Here is a 21,624-nt window from a genome sequence, read left to right as displayed (position 1 = left end):
TGCATTGAAATATAATCCTGCAACCTTTATTACAAATCCAGTCGGCAGTGTGAAGACCAGATAAAAACATCACTTGCATGCAAATACAATAAATAGCATAAGATTTTGCCCGCAAAATTCTTTGTATATATTTAAAAGCCTGCAAAATAAATTACAATTTGTGAAACTGTGTACTGATATGCATTATTAAGTGAAAAAAAAATTAAATCATTTGCTTCAAATTAGCAGATACATTCCTTTGGCATAGTGCTCCAATAAATATGAACAGAGAAGCACAGTACAAGGATGCATACAGAAATATGTATAAGGTGCAAAATTATGCTGACTAAAACAAATTTATAATGAATTATAGAAAACTTAATGGTCAGGCTAAAATAATCCATAACTCTCCCCTGCCCCCTTTAACAGTTTTAAAAAAACAATATTTCTAATCAAATAGAATATATGAAGAAGCTTTAAATAACTCAATATATAAAAACAATTTACCTCCAAAATATATATAAACATGAAATTCTCTGTAAAAGAACATTTATATTTATGTTCCAAATAAATAATTCTAGAGCTACATTCTGTCAGCTGTTGCTCCACTGTATTTTGGCAATTCAGTGACTTACTATGAAATACTAATGTAGAAAATAAATAATTTGTTTGATCATTTGCTTTTAAAAATATTTTTAAGAGCAACCTACCGAAATATAAACTTTCGGAGAAAGACTGCACCCCGATACAATTTCAGAGAGTGTCGATCACTGCTAGAATATGATATTTGTAATTCTTTTAATATAGAAATACCAATCTATAACAAAACAATATGCTTCTTCACGAAAAGTAGGTTCTCCACTTCACCATGATGTTGTTTCTATAAAGTTTGTGCACAGAAGAGGCAGGCCATTATCATCATGCATATACTTATTACACACATATTCCACATTTTGATAGCAACAATTACATTCAAATTGCAAGAACCCAAGTTTTTTCTTTATGTCATTCTTAAATGCAAGCAATTATCGTTAATCAATTGTATTTTTCTTTATTAAAATTACAAGTTGAAATTTGAACAGTTTCTCCAACCTGGCCACCACAAGTTACCAACAAGGTACAATGTCAGAATTGCGATGATCAATGGAGGAGACAATTGGACAGTCTATTTGTGCTATTCACCAGAAGGATTTGGGGGGGGGGGGGGCAATGTTAAATGGACCCATCTTCAGTAAGAGAAAGCCGCTTAGTACTGATTGAAACACCATCATCACTACTCATACTCTGAATGCTGCTGCTGCTGTGGTCATCTGTATCACTCTGGTTGCTGTTGTATCCTATGATGTCCACTTCATCTAAAAAAATACATATATATGTTAAATAAATAAAGAACTTGATAAAATGCCATATAATACTGATTGCTTTTAAATTAAAATATATTAAGTTAAAAAGATTTAAAATCTCTGAATCTATGCCAAGGACTCAATTCATGAATCATCTACATACTGTCAGTGGAATAACCTAGGATAAGGCAAATGTGGCCATGGCCACAGGTGGCAATTCATTATGGGCACCAACAAATAAAGTTAAAAGCTTCAGAGTAACTCAATTTATAATTAATTTAAAAAATATGACTGCAATTGTTATTATATAAAAAAAAATTACCTAATAATACAATGATTATGTTATAATTTAATTACAATTGATCCCTCTCAAATGGCACTACACATTATCTGGCTATGCTTAGGAAAATGGGTGAATCCTGCAAACCACGTGAAAATTTAAGTTCTCAGGACCTGCCATTTTCCGCAGTATCATGTTAGAGCTCATTTTATAGGGTCAAGGTTTCACCTCACTTCAGAGTCAAATGTTTGTACTGCACTCCAAGTACATCACTGTTAAGTTTGTTAAATTTGTGGAATTTTCTAACTGCTATTCATAAAAAAAATATTAACAACCTACTGATAATAAACAATGAATTGCTCATTTACTGAGGTTCATGATTTGTATGTGAAACCTATTTACTGTTGAGTGAAAGTTTTAGAGCTTAGATTGTCATTTTTAAACAACCGACAAGCAACTTTTATCTTTTGTAACTCTGTATTTTTATTTATTTATTTTTACCAATCAAAGATTCTGAAACATCATCAAAACCCATCCTGGAGCTGATATCAGTTCAGACAACCGTCCACTAATAGGGAAGCCGGTTATAAAATTAAAGACAATCAAGAGGAAAGGACAAAAGAAAGGCTGGAACAAAGAAAAACTTAGCCAGCCAGCATATATGGGAGAAATTTCACAAGTATAATGGAAGAGCGAATGGAGACTAGTAATTTTGTTCTGCTAGATGGAGACCCAGAATCGGAGTGGACCCAGTTCAAGAAGATAATGACAGGCACTGCAAATGCAACTTTTCGATGGTCCCAAAGAAAAGCCAAACAGCAATGGATAACAAGTGAGATACTAGAGCTAATGGGGATACTAGAGCAACTTTAAGAACAAAGATGAGGAAAAATACAAGATACAAAGACAGTTTGATTAGAATGGAAATAAGGAAGGTAAAGCAGATATGGATAAAGAAGAGATGCAAAAGAATTGAATATCTGCAGAATGAGCATAAGGAATGTCTAGTCCACAAAGAAGTGAAGGAACTTTGCAACATCAGGAGAAACTGTGCAAGAGATCACATTCTAGACAAAAACAACAGGGAAATAGTGGACAAGCAACAAAAAAGGACCGATGGTAAGAATATCTGAGGGAACTATACTGCGATGAGGACAGAGAACTAAGAAATGACAACATCCAAACAGATGGTGAACATCAAGACTTTATGATGGAAGAACTGGAGCAGAAGATTTAAGTCAATGAACAATAACAAAGCAACTGGCATTGATAACATCCCAGCCAAAAAGTTCAAGTACCTCAGAACAAGAGGAAAACAACAGCTTCTCAATATTTTCAATGATATCCTCAATGGTGGAAACCTTCTGCTTGACTTTCTGAGATCCATCTTTATTCCTACACCAAAAAGAACAGGAGCAGAAAAATGTGCAGACCACTGCACAGCTTGATATCTGTTGCAGGGAAAATAATGGAATTTAACATCTCTCAATGATTAAAGAAATAATGCAGGATCATTTGGACAGTCATGCAATTACACTGCAAGAGGTGGTCTTGACTACCAATCTGATAGGTTACTATGACATGTTGACCAAAGATGTGGATGCAAAAAATAATTTTGACATCATATACTTGGATTTCAGGAAAACTTTTGATACTGCTGCAAATAAAAGACTGCTGTCTTTTATATGCAGACTGGAGCAATGTGGCATTAAGGGCAAGTCATGGATAAAGGGATGGTTAAGTAGAAGAAGACAGAGAGTTGTTATCAATGGTCACTGTTCTTTGTGGACTAATGATGAAGATATATCAGGTTTAATGTCTAAGTTTGTAGTTGATACAAAGGCTGACAGGATGGTTAATGACAGTCATCAGGGTGAGCTATTGCAAAAAAAATCTGGGAAAACTGGGTCATGGGCTGAGAAACGGCAGTTGAAGTTTAACATTGACAAATCCAAGGTACTGCACTGGGATAGCAGTAACCCCAGATTAATGTATCAACTGTGTGATACTATACTGAGGAGAGGAGTGGAGAATGGAAAAGATCTGGGGTGGAAATTATGCAGTGAGACATTAAATTCTCTCAGCAGTGCAGACATGCTGCCATGACAGCTCATAGGGTTTTGTCAATGATATACAGAAACTTTGGTAGTGGGGATAAGAAGGTGATTATCCCTTTGTATAAGGCCATGGTTAGGCCGCATCTTGAGTACTGCATACAGGTCTGGAGGTCTTCGTTTAGGAAGATGTAGATCTGTTGGAACAGGTGCAATGCAGAGGACAGCCAGATTGGTGAAGGGAACAAAAGGGTGCTCTTACCTACAAAGGCATCAGTTCTGCAAATTGCAGTGTCTTGAAACCAGACACGTGGGGGGAGATCCGTTTGAGGTGTTTAAATTCTTGAATGGATTGAGAAGCTGAATGTGAATGGTATTCTTCCACTCACTGAGACAACACACGAGGTGGCATAAATTCAAGTTGAGGAAGGATGTGCAGGATAAATAGCGGAAGTTTGCCTTCAGCCAGCTGGTAATTGATTGTGGGAACAGGCTTCCATCTGTTGTTGTGGAAATGGATGGATTGAATAAATTTAAGAGAAAACTAGACAAATCCTTAGAGAGGTATGGATGAGTGAACTCTGTTTTTTTTTTTTTTCCCCCTCCTCTGGCGGATGCTATATAAGCTTTCTTTCTTGCATCATTTGCCATTACTACTACTAAATTGAGGTTTCCAGACCTGTATGCAGTATTCAAGATGCGGCCTGATCATTCCCTTACACAATGAGACAACCACTTCCTTATACATCCTGGCAACCTGTGTTTCTTTCTTTTTCTTTTTTTAATATGAGAAACCCAAGCATGAGAGGGTTTTTTTTTTTTTTTTTTGGTAGTTGTTGGCACATAGGCTTCTGTGGCCATAATGCACCTCCCAAGGTTTTTGCAGTACTTTGATCCAAGCCCGAGGCGGGAATCGAACCCGCGACCTTTGGGTTGCCAGGCAGGCACTTTACCTACCCGGCTAGACCAGTCGGCAGCATGAGAGGTATTAGAGCCTATAGTACTTAGTACCATGTGTGGATTGAAGGCTGAGAAGATAAAAAAAATACTTGTTGAAATTAGACTTGTATTTCTGTAGATTCTAATTTTCAGCAAATATGTATGAAGGGAGTTTTTGTTCCAGAAAACAGAAGTCTGAAGGAATAAATGAAAAAAAATGAAAAGTAAAAGAAAAGTTGTTTCTTTGAATATGAAGTAGAAGAGTAAAAGGCTGTTTGAGTGGTTCTGGCATGTGCTCGGACTGCTTTAGGAGAGAGAGAGAGAGAGAGAGGGGGGGGGGGAATATAGACTGGGGTAGAAGAACAGTGCCCATGGATATATCTATATTAATGGCATGCTGCAGAAACAAAACATCTATGAGACAGAGAGTGCAGAGACTCTGATAGACATGAATCATTAATTAACCTAACTGCATTCTTTTGAATGGAATATAGAAGCTGAAAGAGGTTTTCGGGACACTGCCCCAGATGTGTGAATACTCCATTGTAGGGTTTGCGATCTCTTCAGAATGAACAGCTGTTTGGAAGAAAAGTAATGCCAAGAAAGAAAGAGAAAACCCAGTTTTTTTGGTTCAGGAGGAAGCAATATTTGTAATGTGCTAATGCCAAGGAAGATTAGGTCAGGGTAATCCCCAAAAGGGATACATGATCTTTTCAAGAAATCAAAGTGTCATTGAAGATATGCATAGGAGTAGAATCCTTTTTTGCAAAATATAAGACAGCATTGAATTTTAGAAGGATTGAATTCAACTAAGTTACCTTTGACCACTGGAGAATTATATGGAGATCAGCATTCAAGGTATTGGGAGTGGATATTCAAGAAGTTAAAGCTAATTGTGCAGGGTTTCTCAAACTGGAAGATGGAACGCAACAGGTTATCATCAGCAAAACTATGGAAGTGATTTCTGGTCAACAGAATAAGGTCATTAATACACAAGAGAAAAAATGAGCAAGAGAAAGAACTGAACCTTGGGGAACACCATCATTAGTGGAGAAGTTAGAAGACAGAGAGCCATCAACCACTGCCCAAAGTGAGCTGTCAAGGAGAAAAGTGGATAGCCAATTACAAAAAAAAAGTTGGCAAACCATAAGATAGAAGCTTATTTAGAAGCCTCTATGCTAAACATGATCAAAAGCTTTTGAAATGTCAAGAGTAGCTGTTTGAGTTTCACCAAATTTTTCCATTGAATTTGTTCATGGAGGGGTAAAACGAGCTAGAATACCACCAGTGGATCAACACCGATGGAATCCATACTGCTGATCGTTGATCATATGCAAGGTTTCTAGATAGTTTAACAGTTGATGGTTAATTTATTTCTCCATTACTTTAGAAAGAGCAGAAGTAATTTCAATGGGACATTAATTGTATGGGGCAGATTTGTCACCCTTTTTAGGAATTGGGTGGATATTAACAAATTTCCAAGCAGAAGGTAAAACACCTTTGGAATATGAAAGTGAAAAAAGCAACACAGAACAGGAGTAAGTTCAGAAGCACAGGTTTTGAGAACAAGTGGAGAAATTAGCATTAGTATCAGTAGGGTCATATGATGCAAGAAAGCAAGCTTATATAGCATCAGCCAAAAAAAAAAAACACACAATTCCCATTTCACCCAATCATCCACTCCAAACATTTGTCTACTTCTGCCTCGAACTTATTTAAGTTGCTAACCTCCACTACAAGATGGAAGTTTGTTCCAACTATCAAACACCCGCTGGCTAAAGGCAAATTTCCGCACATCTATTCTACAATTGTCCTTCCTCAATTTTAATTTATGCTCCCTCAGGTGAGTAGTATTAGCATTGAGCTTGCTCAATCCATTCAAGGTCTTATACACCTCAATTAGATCACCTTGCAGGTGCATAGTCTCCAGAAGCTGCAATTTTCAGAACTTAAGCCTTTCTTTCTTTTCTTTTTTTAAAGGTTGGTAACACCAACCCTTTGTTCCCCTCACAAATCTCATTGCTCTTCTCTGTACTCGTTCCAGCAGCTCTACATCTTTCCTAAAATGATGCGTCCAGACCAGTATGCAGTATTTGAGGTGTGGCCTGACCATTGCCTTATAAAAGGGGACAATCAGATCCTTATCCCTGCTAGCAAAATTTCTGTATATCATTGACAAGACACCATGCGCTACTCTTCCAGCCATTTTGCACTGCTCAGAAAACTTCCTATCTGACTGCAACCATTACCCCCAGGTCCTTTTCATTCTCCACTACCCTGAATGTAGTACCACCAAGTTGATACATTCATCATCAGCCATTTTTAATCCACTGCAGAATGAAGGCCTCTCCAGCAACTTTCCAGTTCCTTCTGTTTTGTGCAATGGCCATCTATTTACTACCCACAAACTCATGAATTTCATCTGTCCATCTCCGTCGTTGTCTTCCAGGTTTTCTTCTAGCTATTCTTAGGTATCATTCTGTTAATCTCTTAGTCCATCTGTCATCATGTCTTCGAGCTATGTGTCCTGACCAAGGTCATTTTATTTCTTTAGTTTCAATAAGAATTTCCTTTACTTGAGTTTGCTGCCTATTCCATGTGTTTCTCTTCTTATCTAACAGTCTGATTCCCAATATAATTCATTCCATTCTTCGCTGTGTAGTTCTCAGCTTCTCTTCCATTCTTTTGGTGAGTGCCCAAGTTTCACTTCCATAAGTCATGGTGGGTACATTGGTTCATTATTTTGTTTCAGACAAATTGGAATATTGTTCCTCAGTATGTGACAATGTATTTCCTGAATGCTATCCATCCAAAATTTATTTTCTCTTGTTTGTTTGTTGTTTGTTATTTGGTTTTTAGGAGCATTAGCAACTAAGGCCATATTGCTCCGGGATATGTGGTGCTCATTCCCTGACCTTTCCGCATTCTCCATATTTGGTGGTGCCAGGTTCGAACCCTGGTCTAATCAAGAAGCATGTGCTATGCATTGCTGCTCCTTCCAACCTGGCTACGGAGGCGCATTTTTTCTCTCGACTTCCAGCCATTTATCATTATTACAGCTGATGACTTGTTCCAGATAAGTATATGACTCCACCTTTTCAATTACTGCTCCTTCAATCATTATATCCCTTTCTATCACATAATTGTTCATCATTACTTTTGTTTTAGCCATATTCATCTTTAGTCCAAACTCCTAACTAACTCTGAATAACTGATTAAGATTTTCCTCTAATTCTTTGGGATCGTGGCTTAAGACCATAATGTTATCTGCAAATCGTAACTGGTTTAGGTACTCTCCATTCACATTGACTCCTATCTGCGACCAGTCTAATCTTCTGAAAGCTTCCTCAAGGGCAGCAGTAAACAACTTCAGAGATATTGTGTCTCCTTGTTGAACTCCTTTCTCAATTTTAAATTTGCTACTGCTTTTGTCTAGTCTAATAAAGGTAGCATTCTCATATATTTTCTTCAAAATCATAATACATGGGGGTATCTATGTCTTGTCTTTCCAGTTCCTTATGCTGTATGGAGTCAAATGCCTTTTCATAATCCACAACTGCCAGGCATAATGGTGTTTTATATTCATTTCCTTTCTCCATTAGTTGTGATATTACATGAAGGTGATCCATAGTTGAGAATCCTGTCCTAAAGCCAAATTGCTCTTTCAGTTGATTCTAATCAAGTATTCTTTCTAATCTGTTAGTAATGACCCTTGTGCACAACTTGTAGATGTGGGATAACAAGTTAATTGGTCTATAATTTCCAATTTCTGATTTATCTCCTTTCTTATGCAGCAAAACTATGATTGCATTATTCCACTGCTTAGGCGTCACACTTTTTCTAATGCATTTTGTGAAGAGTCTTGCCAGTTTGTGTGCCAAGTCTCTTCCTACGAATTTTAACAACTCTACAGTAACTTCATCTTCCCCTGGGGCTTTCTGATTCTTCATTTTCTTCAAAGCATGTTCTACCTCATCTGGAAGAATATCGGGTAAGTCCTATGTGTTACTAATTTGCAATCCATCTTCCCCACTGCTGGCATCATTGCCTCGCTCCTTGTATAATTCTCTATAGTAGTTTTCTGCTATTTGAATTATGCCTTCATTGCTATTTATAAATACACCAGAAAATGAACCTGGACATTTGGATACAAGCCAATTGTGGTGATATGCAATATTTTATCTTGAACAGCCCTAGCACATTCACTGGAAAACTAAGGTTTAGATAAAGGACGAGATTTTAAGGTGGTGTATGGAATAAAGGATTTCATCCCTATAAGAATAATTTCAATGGCATGATCTGAGCAAACTGTGACATCAGATGATTTGAAACAGTAATCTGACCAAGGAAAAGAAATCTTGCAGATCATCCCATTTTGCTTTCTTGTAATGCTAAACAGCACAAGGTTGAGAATGGCCATGAGAGAAAGGGCAATTGCATATCTACATTGCTCAGAGAACTTCATGTCTGACTGCACAATTACCTCAGGTCTTTTTCATTTTCCTGAGTGTAATAGCACACTGCTGACAATTTACTCTGAGATTACTGCTGACAATTTACTCTGAGATTACTGCTGACAATTTACTCTGAGATTACTGCTACCCATATGCAGTACTTTGCATTTGCTAATGTTAAACTTCAATTGCCATTCCTCAGACCATCTATCTAATTTTTCTAGATCTTGTTGCTATAGCATACTGTTATTACTGTCATTAACCACCGTTCCAATTTTGTATCATCTGTAAACTTAGATATTAAGCCTGATATAACTTCATTAATAAATACAGAAAACAACAAATGGGTTCAGAACCAAAACCTGGGGAACTCAACTAATAACATTAGTCCATGAACAGCAGTGTTCATTTGTTACCACTTTTTTTCTTCTTACTCAACCATCCCTTTACCCATAGCAATAACTTGCCCTTAAGCTACATTGCTATAATTTGTACAGCACTCTTTTAGGTGCAATAGTTTTCAAAGCTTTCCTGAAATCCAAGTATATGATATTAAAATTATTTTTATGCATCCAGTTCCTTTGTGACTGCATCATAGTATCCAATCAAACTGGTCACACAAGATTTCCCTTTAACAAACTCATGTTGTGACTGAAGTATAACTGCACGCTCCTGTCCAGATTGTCCTGCATTACTTCTTTAACCAGTGACTCCATTATTTTCACTGGAACAAAAGTTAAGCTAATAGGACTTGTGACACCCTTAGATTCCCATTTGTCAATTCAGGATACATTCAGACATCACCAGACCACAGGGACTTCCCTCGAATCCAAGGATGCTCTCATAATTATGGCTTATGCTTACCTCCTTTGCTACCTCCCTTAATATAACTGGATTGATTCCACCTACCCCTTGTACCTTTTTTACGTTTAACTTCAACTATTTCTTTTCCACTTTCCTCTCAGGTATTACAAAATCATTTAGCTCCTTGTTAGGGCCTGATAAACTTCTGGCATGCACTCCTTAAAGAATCCCTCACATGTGAATGCAGATGCAAAATACTTATTCAGTTTGTCAGCAACTTGAGCAGGATATCAGTATTTCTTAGTTGTATGAAAAGTCTAGTAGTTGCTATGATTATTTCCTTGAATGCTTCCCATTTAGAATGTGCTGATAGCAGTATCATCAGTTAGTCCCACTGCATAGAGTAGAAAATTGTCTGAAATCACTGTAGTCTCCTTTACAAGAGCAAAAATCCTTCCCTTTACTCTTGATGGTATTTAAATCTTTAAGTAAATCCCAAATCAGTACATTGTGATCACTGCAACCTAATGGTTCTTTTATCTGCAGATTCTTAATGTGTGAGTTATCACTGCTGATAATCAGATCAAGGGTACTGCTCTCTCTTCACTAAATTCACTAAAGTCTTGCTGTGCATGAGTGACCACAACCCACAAATTCCTGTCAATATCTGGAAAGATAAAATCTCCAGTATTCTGATTTACTGGCTCACTATTTCTATACAGCTGTTCATTGTACTCATCAGTCATTAGTCCTATAACACACTCCTACTTCAATTTTGGCTTTCCCAGTGCTTATGTCACACCAAACTGACTGAACATTACACTGGCCAAACATGTCACCTGGATGCACTGTTTTACATTTTATGTGCTTTTTAACTAATAGTATAACTCCCTCCCCCCTCCTATCCTGTCTGTTATTTCTGTATAGCAGAGTTAGGGGGAACCCCTGATGCCCCTTGACAAGCAACACTATAACAGTGCTCCTCGTTTTTGTGTTCTATTCATAGTAAAACTTTGCAATGGATTCCCATTTAGGATTAATTTTATGAAGATTTCTGAGGGCTATCAGGTGAGTGTATTTCTGGCACTTTTGCCATTTAATAGCTGTCTTTCATTTCAAGGTTTGCAATGACAATGAATACAGGCACCACTACTGTTCTTACATAGGAATGAGTAGATTGCTGTTGTGGTCATTACTGGTCAACTGTTCCGTTCAAGCTTTGGAATGGCTTTTACCTTAGTGTTAATAACTCTAGCAAGTAGCAATAATGCTTTCTGCAACTTTACTGTTGGTTTTGGTAGTATAAATAGTGATTTAAGTTTGCTCTGTTCCCCCCCCAACATTTTACTCTTTTTCTTCTCTGACATATGTCTCATTAGTTCATCTGTCATCCATTTAGGCCTAAACCTTGAACAATATTTCTTAGTTGGTATGTAAAGCCTAGTAGCTTCCAAGATAAGTTCTTTGAAAGCTTCCCATTCTGAATCTGCTGTTGGTAACATCTTCAGTTGGTCCCACTGTGTAGAATTTAAATACTGTCTCAGACCATCGTAGTCACCTTTATGAAAGCAGTAACCCTTCCCTTTACTACTGATTGTAGTTACCTCTTTGAGTAAATCCCACTTCAGCACACTGTGATCACTGCCACCTAGTGGTTCCTTTATCTGCAGATTCTTATTGCATGAAGAATCACTACTGATAATCAGATCAAGAGTATTACTCCCTCTAGTTGCCTCCCAAACATGCTGGTGTAGAAAACAATCATCCAATAAATCCACAAAAGCCTTGCTAGTGTGTGAGTGACCAGCCCCCAAATTCCACTCAATATCTGGGATATTAAAATCCCCCATTATAAGACTCTCTGATTTACTGGCCCACTCTATTTCCCCGTACAGTTTCTTATTATACTCATCAGAATCATTAGGCCTATAGCACACTCCTACTCTCAATTTTGATCTCCCAATGCTTATGTCACACCAAACTGACTCGACACTGCACTGTCCAGCAATGTCGACTGGCTTCACTTCCTTGGATTTTATGTATTTTTTAACTAATAGCATAACCCCTCCTCCCTTCCTATCCTGTCTATCCTTTCTGTAGACATTGTACTGCCCAAATTCCAGTTCTGCATTCCTTATATCTGTGTGACACCACGTCTCTGAAATCCCCACAATATCTGCCGTTGATGTTTTGAGCAATACCTCAAATTCATCAAATTTATTTACTAAACTCCTAGCATTGGTGTACACGCAAGTATACATGCACCTGTTCTTTTTCTTAGCTACCCTAACACAACCTATGTGTTTATTTGTACCCCATCTTATTTTCCCCATCCTGCATCTTGTACCCCATCCTGCATCTTATTTTCCAGGCTGCGGCTCATTCCAATAGAAGCAGTGCAAGAATCACTTTCACCTCTGCCAGTGGCTACTGTTAATCTATTAGTCCTTGTATCCCCCCAATCTAGCAGTTTTCCGACCCACCTAACACTGCCTCGATAGCATCAGAAAACATTCTTGCACCCTTTCTATTTAAGTGTATCCCATCCCTGTAGAAGCAGTCTCTCCTGTTAACAAGTACAGACCAGGCTGAAAAAAATTCTACCCCTTGAGCCTTGCACAATCCTTCCAGGGCCGAATTGATTGACAGGGCTCTCATCATATACTCCCTCCTATCGTGTCTGGGCAGAATTGCAGACAATTTCAAATTCAACCCTAATTCACGGCTTTTTTTCAACAGTGACCTGTACTTGTTAAGTAATTCTGCCGGTCTCCTAGTCTTAATATCATTAGTGCCAACGTGTACAACTATATCACCTTTTGTGCCCTTAAAAGTTGATATCCGCTCTACAACGTCATCAACCTTTGCCCCTGGCAGACATACCCTGGTCCTGTTCCACCTATCCTTTTTACAAAGCATGTTTCCCATTTCCCTGACAATAGTCACCAACAACTACTAGTTCCTTTGGGACCAGTGCATTCTGCCTTTGTGGGCTGCCGCTATGTTAGCAACTTTAGCCCCTGACAAACATACCCTCGTTCTATTCCGCCTGTCCTTTTTTGCACATTTATGTAGGACATCATGCCACTACTATTCAAAACAAAAGTAGACCTACAGGAATATAACTGCTATAATAGGCTAAAAGTTGTTATAAGTTGGACACCATGTCTCCAATACACTACAGCGTCGGCATATGATGATCTGACCACTACTTCAAATTGACCAACTTTATTTACTATGCTCATAGCATTAGTGCACATACAATGCTCACCATGAGCAGGGTCAATTATTATTGGCTTTTAAGGTCATGTCATTAAATTAGGTAGGTATAATTGAAAAAATATGCCTGAATAATTTAAAAATAACAGAAAAAAAAAAAAAAAACCTGACGAAAACTAAACTTATCAGTAAACTAGAAGATAACAGACATGCTGCTTTTCAATAAGTGTGTCATTACATTAGTTATGTGAATAAACTGAAGTCGTTAGAGGAAGTAATGTATGGATTTTACTTTACTTTTCAAGTAAATATAGCATATCAAATAAATTAGGATAAAAAAAAACACAAAAGACTACATAATATGAACCAAAAGTTGGGATAAATCAAGCAATATTAATTACGTTCTTGATGAACAGCTTCTTTAGCAACAATTCTTTTAATGATTCATGTACAAGGCATACTCAAAAAATTATCTCTAACAAACAGTAATTCTCTCTCTCTCTCTCTCTCTCTCCCCCCCCCCCCTATATATTATATATATATCCTCTACATGTCCTCTATTTTAAGGGCAAAAAGAAAATACCTGAAAATACCAGTCTGGAATAATAAAGGTTCTCTGAAAAACTATTTTCAGAGCTTAAATGAGGCTGTCATCACTTGCTCCTAAAATCTGCAATCTCCCAGAGCAGTAATAACTTTATGTGGTGAAGCATTGTTATAATGAAGCAAGCTATCCAGTGTCAATTTCACCTCTCCTTTGTTCATTTATAGTCCAATTAAATTTTTGAGAACAGCATAGGCATCTCCAGTGATTGTGGCATGTAATCAATCAAAAAAATTTCTTCTACACTGCAGTGGTGACCTATGTTGTTTGTTTCCATTGTAATTAGTCATGAATCTATTTCATCACCAGTTACAATTTTTGAAAAAAATACTTATGGATCTGCATCATGAATGTGTAAAGTTATCCATAAATTTGAGCCCTGTACTGTTTTCAAAAAGGTGTTAGTATTCTTGACTTAGCAATGTGTTCAAGGAGAACAGTCAGCACTGACCCCTCAAGAATATTACATTCTCTGGCAATAATTAGACACTTTATTAAATCTCTCCTGAATAACCAGGTCTGTAATTTTTTGGCACATTCCTGAAGTTTTCATTATCTTATTGATTATCTTGAGTAGCAGTCAGCTTCTATGGATCCTCAATTTAACCTGCTTAGGAAAAAAATTGAAATTTAGTATGGCAATAAGACAGGTCAGCATCACCATATACAGCTTTCATGCATTCATGAGTAACTTTTAGCTCATTTCCTTCTTCAATCAAAAATTTGATGGTGTCCCAATGCTTCAATTTCATGATATCCATGTGAATTGGATACTTTAAATCTTCTCTACTTCACTGTATTGGGCTGGACCTGAGCAAATAAGATACCCATTTACAAGTATCATAAAACTACAGTTTTTTTTTTTTTAAATATATCAAGCATATTTTATAGTCAAGGTAGATAACTTACTGAATGTCCCTCATAACATCATAACAATCATTATGCCTTTTGGTTCATACTGTACTCCATGGGCAAATAAAAATTTTTCCTGAAATTGATTATCCTACATAACATTTTAAAAGGGGAGAAAAATCACCTGTTTCTGAGGTTGATGAACTGGTAGATATAGATGTCGATGAACTACACTCACTAATGCTTCTTCTTTTATGTGCACTATTTAAATTTATTCCAAACTGATCCAACCTCCGCCTTAAATACCTTTGCTCCCTTAGTAACTGTTCTTTTTGGAATTGATGCTTCCACTCTTTTTCTTCAAGATTCTACAGTTTTATTTAAAAAAAAAAAAGGCATAATTCTGAATTAGAACATCTAAAAAAACACCTTTGCAGATATTAATATTTAAAAAAGATAGTGTGTATTTTAACAAATAAGTGAAAATTTTTAAAGCAAAAAAAAAAAAAAAAAACTACTTATGTGTTTTCCTCCTCAACTAGGTAACTATTCAACTGATTGAATTTCTCCAAATTTGCTAAATAAAAGGAAATTTCCTACAATCTAGTCTAAACTATTTTCCCATTCCACAACTATAGGCAACAGGCAAAAAATTTTCTTTTGTTTATTTTACTATCTCCTCTCAGGTTCCTGGTAACTCTGTATCCCACACATTTGAAGACTTTCCTCAAACAGGTACATTCTATCAGATCTAACCAAGCAGGTTGCTGGTTTTCAGATCCTTTCAAGAAGTTCAATGCCTTTTTTTTTTTTTTTTTAGGTGCGGTCCCCATGCTTCAATACAGTATTCCAAGTGCAACCTTACAATTGCCTTATGCAGTGTGATTACGATCTTCCTATCTCAAACAATCAATGTATTATTGACAGGACTCCATGGGCTTTCCTGCCACCTGCAAACTGAAGTTCATATCCATCTATATCATAACTCTCAAATCCCCCTTCCTCTATTGTTATGTAATTCAACACCAGGAAGAATAAGTTATTTTGCAGTTACTATTCCCAAGAGTCAAATTTCATTGAATTAAAACATAGCTGCCACTTTTCTGACCATTCTTGAGACCTATCCAATGATTCTGAAGGAAATATGACCATTAACCACTCACTCAATCTGTACATCATCTGCAAATTTTTACATCATGTCCACTACCCACTCAATAATATCATTTAAAAAAACTAGACAACGATTGTCCCAATACTGCTCCTTGGAGGACCACACATCTAATGCTAGATTTTTTTTTTTTTTTTTTATGTAAACCTCAAACACGAGAGGTATTAGTAGTACCGTGCTTGGGTTGGAGGTTGAGAAGACGAGAGAAGATATTTGTTGACATTGGACTTCTGTAGACAGTAATTTTCAGGAAATACGTATGAAGGAGGGTTGTTCCAGAAAACGGCAGTTGAATGAATAAACGAGGAAGATGAAAAGTTGGTTCTGTCAGTTTGAAGTTGGACAGTAAATGGATGGTGGCTGGTGGCGGCACGTGTTCGGACTGTTTTGAAAGAGACAGCAGGAACTATAGAAGCCAATTCAGAAGAACAGTGCCCATGGAAGTATCTGTAGAAGAGGAATGCAGAAAGAGTACGTCTATGAGATAGCAAGTGAAGATACTCTGTTAGAGAGGAATCATTAATTAACCTAATTGTCCTCTTCTGAATGGAATCAAGAAGCCTGAGAGAGGTTTTGGGGGCAAGACCCCAGATGTGGGAACAATATTCCATGACAGGGCAGATTTGCGATTTATACAGAGTGATCAGCTGTTTGGAAGAAAAGTAAAACGACAGCGAAAGAGAAAACCAAGTTTCTTAGATGTAGAGGGAGCAATATTTGTAATGTGCTTGTGCCAAGAGAGATTAGAGTCAGGGTAATTCCCAAAAGAGATATATCATTTTGCCTAGAAATCGCAGTGTCACTAAAGATAAGCATAGGAGCAGAAGAATCCTTTTTGCGAGATATAAGACAAGACTGAGTTTTAGAAGGGTTGATATCAACTAAGTTGTCTTTGCCCCACTGGAGAATTACCTGAAGATCGGCATTTAAGGAATTGGTAGCGGATTTTCGAGAAGTTGAAGCTGATTGAGCAGGACAAGGTTTCTCAAAATGGAAAGCAATGTACTATTATCGGCAAAAATATGGATAGGATTTCCAGTCAATGGAAGAAGGTCATTAATATACAAGAGGAAAAGAGAGGGGGATTAAGAACTGAACCTTGGGGGACACCAGCATTAGTGGAGAAGTTAGAGGACAGAGAGCCATCTACCATCAGCCTGCCTCAGTGGGCGATCAGAGAAAAAGCTGGATAACCAATTACTAAAAACAGTTGGCAAACCATAAGATGGAAGCTTGTTTAGAAGACATTTATGCCAAACACGATCGAAAGCCTTTGAGATGTCAAGAGCAACTACTTGTGTTTCACCGAACCTTTCCATTGAATTAGTCCATAAATGGGTAACATAATCCAGAATATCACCAGTGGATCGACACTGACAGAATCCATACTGGCGATTGTTGATCACATCGTTGAAACGGAAGGTTTCTGGGTAGTTTAAGAGTTGGCGGTTAATTTATTTCTCCATTATTTTAGAAAGAGTAAAAGTAATTGCAATAGGACGATAATTGGATGGGAGGGATTTGTCACCCTTTTTAGGAACTGGCTGGATATGAGCAAATTTCCAAGCAGAAGGAAAAACACCTTTGGAATAAGAAATTGAAAAAAGGCGGCAAAGAATAGGAGTAAGTTCAGAGGCACAGATTTTGAGAACAAGTGGATAAATACCATCGGGACATGGAGCTTTCTTAGCATCCAGATTCGTCAAAATCCTTCTGACGTCCTATTGATAGAAGACCACAGGAGGCATTGAATGGAGCGTGTTGGGAATGGTGGAAAGTATTTTACCAAGATCATTAATACACAAGTTGGAAGAAAAATGGGATGCTAGCAGGTCAGCTTTATCCTTGGCTGAAGTGACAACAGAACCATCTGGTTTGGACAGAGGTGGGAGCAGAGAGGGGCAAAAGTTGTGGCCAATAGCTTTGGCAAGAGACCTGAATGCTCGGCTACCATTAGGGGGGCAAGAAGCAAGTTTTCTACTCTTAGTCTGTTCAAACTCTAGTTTGGACTGATTAATAACTGCTTTACAATTGTTGCGAGCTTTGGTGTAGGCAGAAAATTAAACTGGAGAATTAGAAACAAGCCAATTACGATATGCAATATTCATCTCTTGAACAGCCTTAGCACATTTATTGGAAAACCAAGGTTTAGATAAAGGACGAGATTTTAAAGTGGTGTGTGGGATAAAGGATTCCATTCCTGCAAAAATAATTTCACTGACACGATCTGAGCAAACGTTGACATCAGAAGTTTTGAAACAGTAATCCGACCAAGGAAAAGAAGACTCACAGGTCATCCCATTTTGCATTCTTGTAATGGCAAACAAAACGAGGTTGGGAATTGCCAAGAGATAAAGGTTCCATTGGAGAAGAGACAATCACCAAGTTGTGATCTGAAGTGCCTAAAGGACCTCTCACTTCGACCGTGTACTTAGAAGGATTGTTTGTGAGAAAAAGATCAAGCGTATTGGCTGTATGATTAGAATTGTCCGGTATTCTTGTAGGTAAATGTTGTTGTTTGTTTGTTATTTGGTTTTTAGGAGCATTAGCAACTAAGGCCATATGCAGTGGTCATTCCCTTGACCTTTCCGCATCCTCCGTATTTGGTGGTGACGGGCTCGAACCCTGGTCTAATCAAGAAGCGTGTGCTATGCACTGCTGCACCTTCCCAACTGGCTACGGAGGCGCCCGTAGGTAAATGAAAAATCTGTATAAGATCATTATTAATTGCAAAAGCCTCGGCATCTCGACTAGCTGGGTCGGTGTGACTAGAAAATGGAAGCCAGCTGGAGTTGTGAACATTAAAATCACCAAGGAAAATTACTTCACTGTTAGGAAAGTTGGACTGGAGAAAGTCAAGTTGCAAAGAGAGGAAGTCAAAGAGCTCCAAGTGATTAGTGGAGTTGGGAGAACGATAGAGACAACAGATGAATTTTACACAATGAGGTAGAGAGATTTTAAGCCAGAGAAGATCAAAGAGAGGAGATTCCAAATTGCCAAGTCTCTGACAGAGAATATCAGACTGGACATATGCACAAGTACCACCTTTGAGGCGAAAGGAATCATACTGCAAATAATTTGGGCATCTGAGATGAGCAGTAGTTGAATCAACCAATAACTGAGATTCTGTCAGAAAAAGTACATGGGGTTTGGCAGACTGCTAGTGGAAATGGACATTGTTGAGATTAGAATTGAGACCACATATATTTGTGAAATGAATTAGGAAGTGATTGGGAGGTTTAGATCCTTTCGTAGATAAGCTTGATGATTCATGGTGTATTCAATAGTAAGAAAAAGTGGGTGGGATATGCTGTATGAAGTAATGAAATTTTTGGATATGGTGTAGACATGGTAAGAACATACCTAGATCCTTGAAATAACGTGGCCTCGACAATGCTCCCCGCATACACACTCCTCGGACTCCCTCCAGTCACTATCTGGCAGAGTAGAGGTAGCAAGATTATACACTAGCTGATCCGGAAGCCTCCTAGAGAGTTACCAATAGGTTCGGTCCGGTGTACTAACTAGCGGCCGGCCCGCGAACACCGTTTTAGAGCTGTATCCTCGAAAAGTAAGGAATATTGGATCTTGCCACAATGTTCATCATAACCTCAAAAGTCATCAATCATACTGCATGATGGAAGAGATAGGGAAGGGTTGACCGGAACTTAACTCTAGAGACTAAACATGGGTTCCACCACTTCAAGCCTCCAATAAGCAAAGTGGTGGTATTGCACCGGTCGATGAGGGTCTTCTACCACCTAGTACTGCCTGGTAACGTAGAGAGGCGGCATTCCCCCATATGGTGTGGGTGCCACACCTCGACCCCTGCTTACATTGGTTCACACCTGGGTGGTTGGTCAACCACCATGTACTTGTGCATGGAGGTTATACTCAGGATTACTAACAGTACCACCATTGTGAAGGTGGAAGCAGAGGATTTGGCTGTCACAGACCGTCCGGACTTTGCCGAAATTGGTCCACTTGATTGAGTGTCACTCGAATATCAGTTCCATCAGCATTTTAGACTCCCAGGTAGGAATTACAGCTTGTCTGGCATATCTGAGAGAATGTCTGTGACAACCTCAATGTGTGGTACTCCACACATCTAACATTAGATGTGAACAGTAACCACTGATCACACTCTCTGCCTCCTGTCCTGTAGCCACCCTACAAACCATCCTAGAACCCGACCTTGATCCAAACATGTTCTAGTTTACCCAATACTCAGGAAGGTTTGACTTAAATGTTTCCTCATATCTAAATACACAATATTAAAGTTTTTTCTTAGATCCAGATCATGAGTGACTGTGCCAAAACTGTGAAACATGATTTTTCCTTTACAAAAAAACCTTAGCATTAGAAGAGCATACAATGCAAGAAAGCAAGCTTATATAGTACCACCCCCCCCCCCAAAAAAAAACCCTTCCATTCACTCCAAACGTTTGTCTGCCCTGAACTTATTACAGTTGCTGACCTCCACTACGACAGATGGAAGTTTGTTCCTACTATCAAACAACCAATGGCTAAAGGCGAATTTCCGCTCATCTATTCTACAACTGACTCTCCTCAATCTGAATTTATGCTCCCCTCAGGGAAGTAATCAAGAGGAAGAATCCCATTAACATAGAGCTTGCTCAATCCATTCAAGGCCTTATACACCTCAATTAGATCCCCTCACAGGTGCCTAGTCTCCAGAAGCTGCAATTTGCAGAACTTAAGCCTCTCTTGGTAACACCAAAAAACCCTTAGTTCCACTCCCCAATCTCATTGCACTTTTTTTTTAGTCGTTCCAGTAGCTCTACAGCCTTCCTAAAATGGGGCTTCCAGACCTGTATACAGTACTCACAGTGTGGCCTGACCATTGCCTTATACAAGGAGACAATCACCCTCTTATCCATGTTAGCAAAATTCTTGTATATCACTGACAAGACACCATGAGCTACCCTTAATTTGCACAGCCTTTTTGCACTGTTCAGAAAACTTCATATCTGACTGCACAATTACCCCAAGATCCTTTTCATTCTCCACTACCACGAGGATAGCACCTACCACCCGGTTGATACAGTATTCTAGGGTTACTGCTATCCATATGCAGTACTTTATATTTGTCAATTAAACTTCAGTTGCCATCTCTCAGCCCATCTGCTCAACTTTTCCAGATCTTGTTGCAGTAGCGTACTATCATTACTGTCATTAACAACCCTGCCAACCTTCGTACCGTCTGCAAACTTAGACATTAACCTTGATATACCTTCAACAATATCATTGATAAATACCGAAAACAACAATGGTCCCAATACCAAACCCTGGGGAATTCCACTGATAACATTAGTCCACGAAGAGCAGTGTCCATTTATTACCACCACTCTCTGCCGTCCCCACTCAACCATCGCTTTATCCATTGCAGTAACTTGCCCTTAATGCCATGATGTTGTTCCAATTTGTACAGTAGTCTTCATTATGCCATGGTATCAAAAGCTTTCCTAAAATCCAAGTGTATAATATCAAAATTATTCCTTGAATCCAATTCCTTTGTCACCACATCATAGTATCCAATTAAATTTGTCAGACAAGACTTCCCCTTAACAAACCCATGCTGAGTCTAAACTATAACTGCAATCTTGTCTGGATGATCTTGCATTGCTTCCTTAACCAGTGATTCCATTATTTTCCCTGGAACAGAAATTAGACTAACAGGCTTTAATTACTCGTGTCACCCTTAGACTCCCTTTGTGAACTGGAGAGACATTTGCACATCTCAAAGTCCAAGCTTCCTTAGACTTTGGGGACCTCCACAAAATCCAAGGAAGCTTTCATAATTACAGTTAAGGATTTGCTTAGTTGTCTCCTTCAATTTAAATGGATAGAGCCCATTCACCCCAGGTGCCTTCCTAACATTTAACTTAAAACAATTTCTATGCCACT

General features: G+C 38.2%; 1 protein-coding gene across 1 annotated transcript in view; it reads right to left on the bottom strand.

Annotated features, from left to right (window-relative positions):
* Positions 1-414: 414 nt before the first annotated feature.
* The window catches only part of LOC150078534 (max dimerization protein 1-like), a 204,232-nt gene continuing 183,022 nt past the window's right edge, over positions 415-21,624 (bottom strand). The window contains exons 6-7 of the mRNA XM_090384769.1: positions 14,713-14,896; positions 415-1,334 (exon numbers count right to left, since the gene is read on the bottom strand). Of these exons, the coding sequence (XP_090240895.1) occupies positions 1,192-1,334; positions 14,713-14,896 (327 nt within the window). The 3' untranslated portion in view covers positions 415-1,191. The remainder of the gene's footprint in view (positions 1,335-14,712; positions 14,897-21,624) is intronic.

This window comes from Mastigoproctus giganteus, chromosome 11 (assembly GCF_048544385.1).
Source record: "Mastigoproctus giganteus isolate SK-2022 chromosome 11, ASM4854438v1, whole genome shotgun sequence".
Lineage (NCBI taxonomy): Eukaryota > Metazoa > Arthropoda > Arachnida > Uropygi > Thelyphonidae > Mastigoproctus > Mastigoproctus giganteus.
Note: the sequence above shows the minus strand (reverse complement) of the source record. Positions and strands in the feature narration are given on the sequence as shown.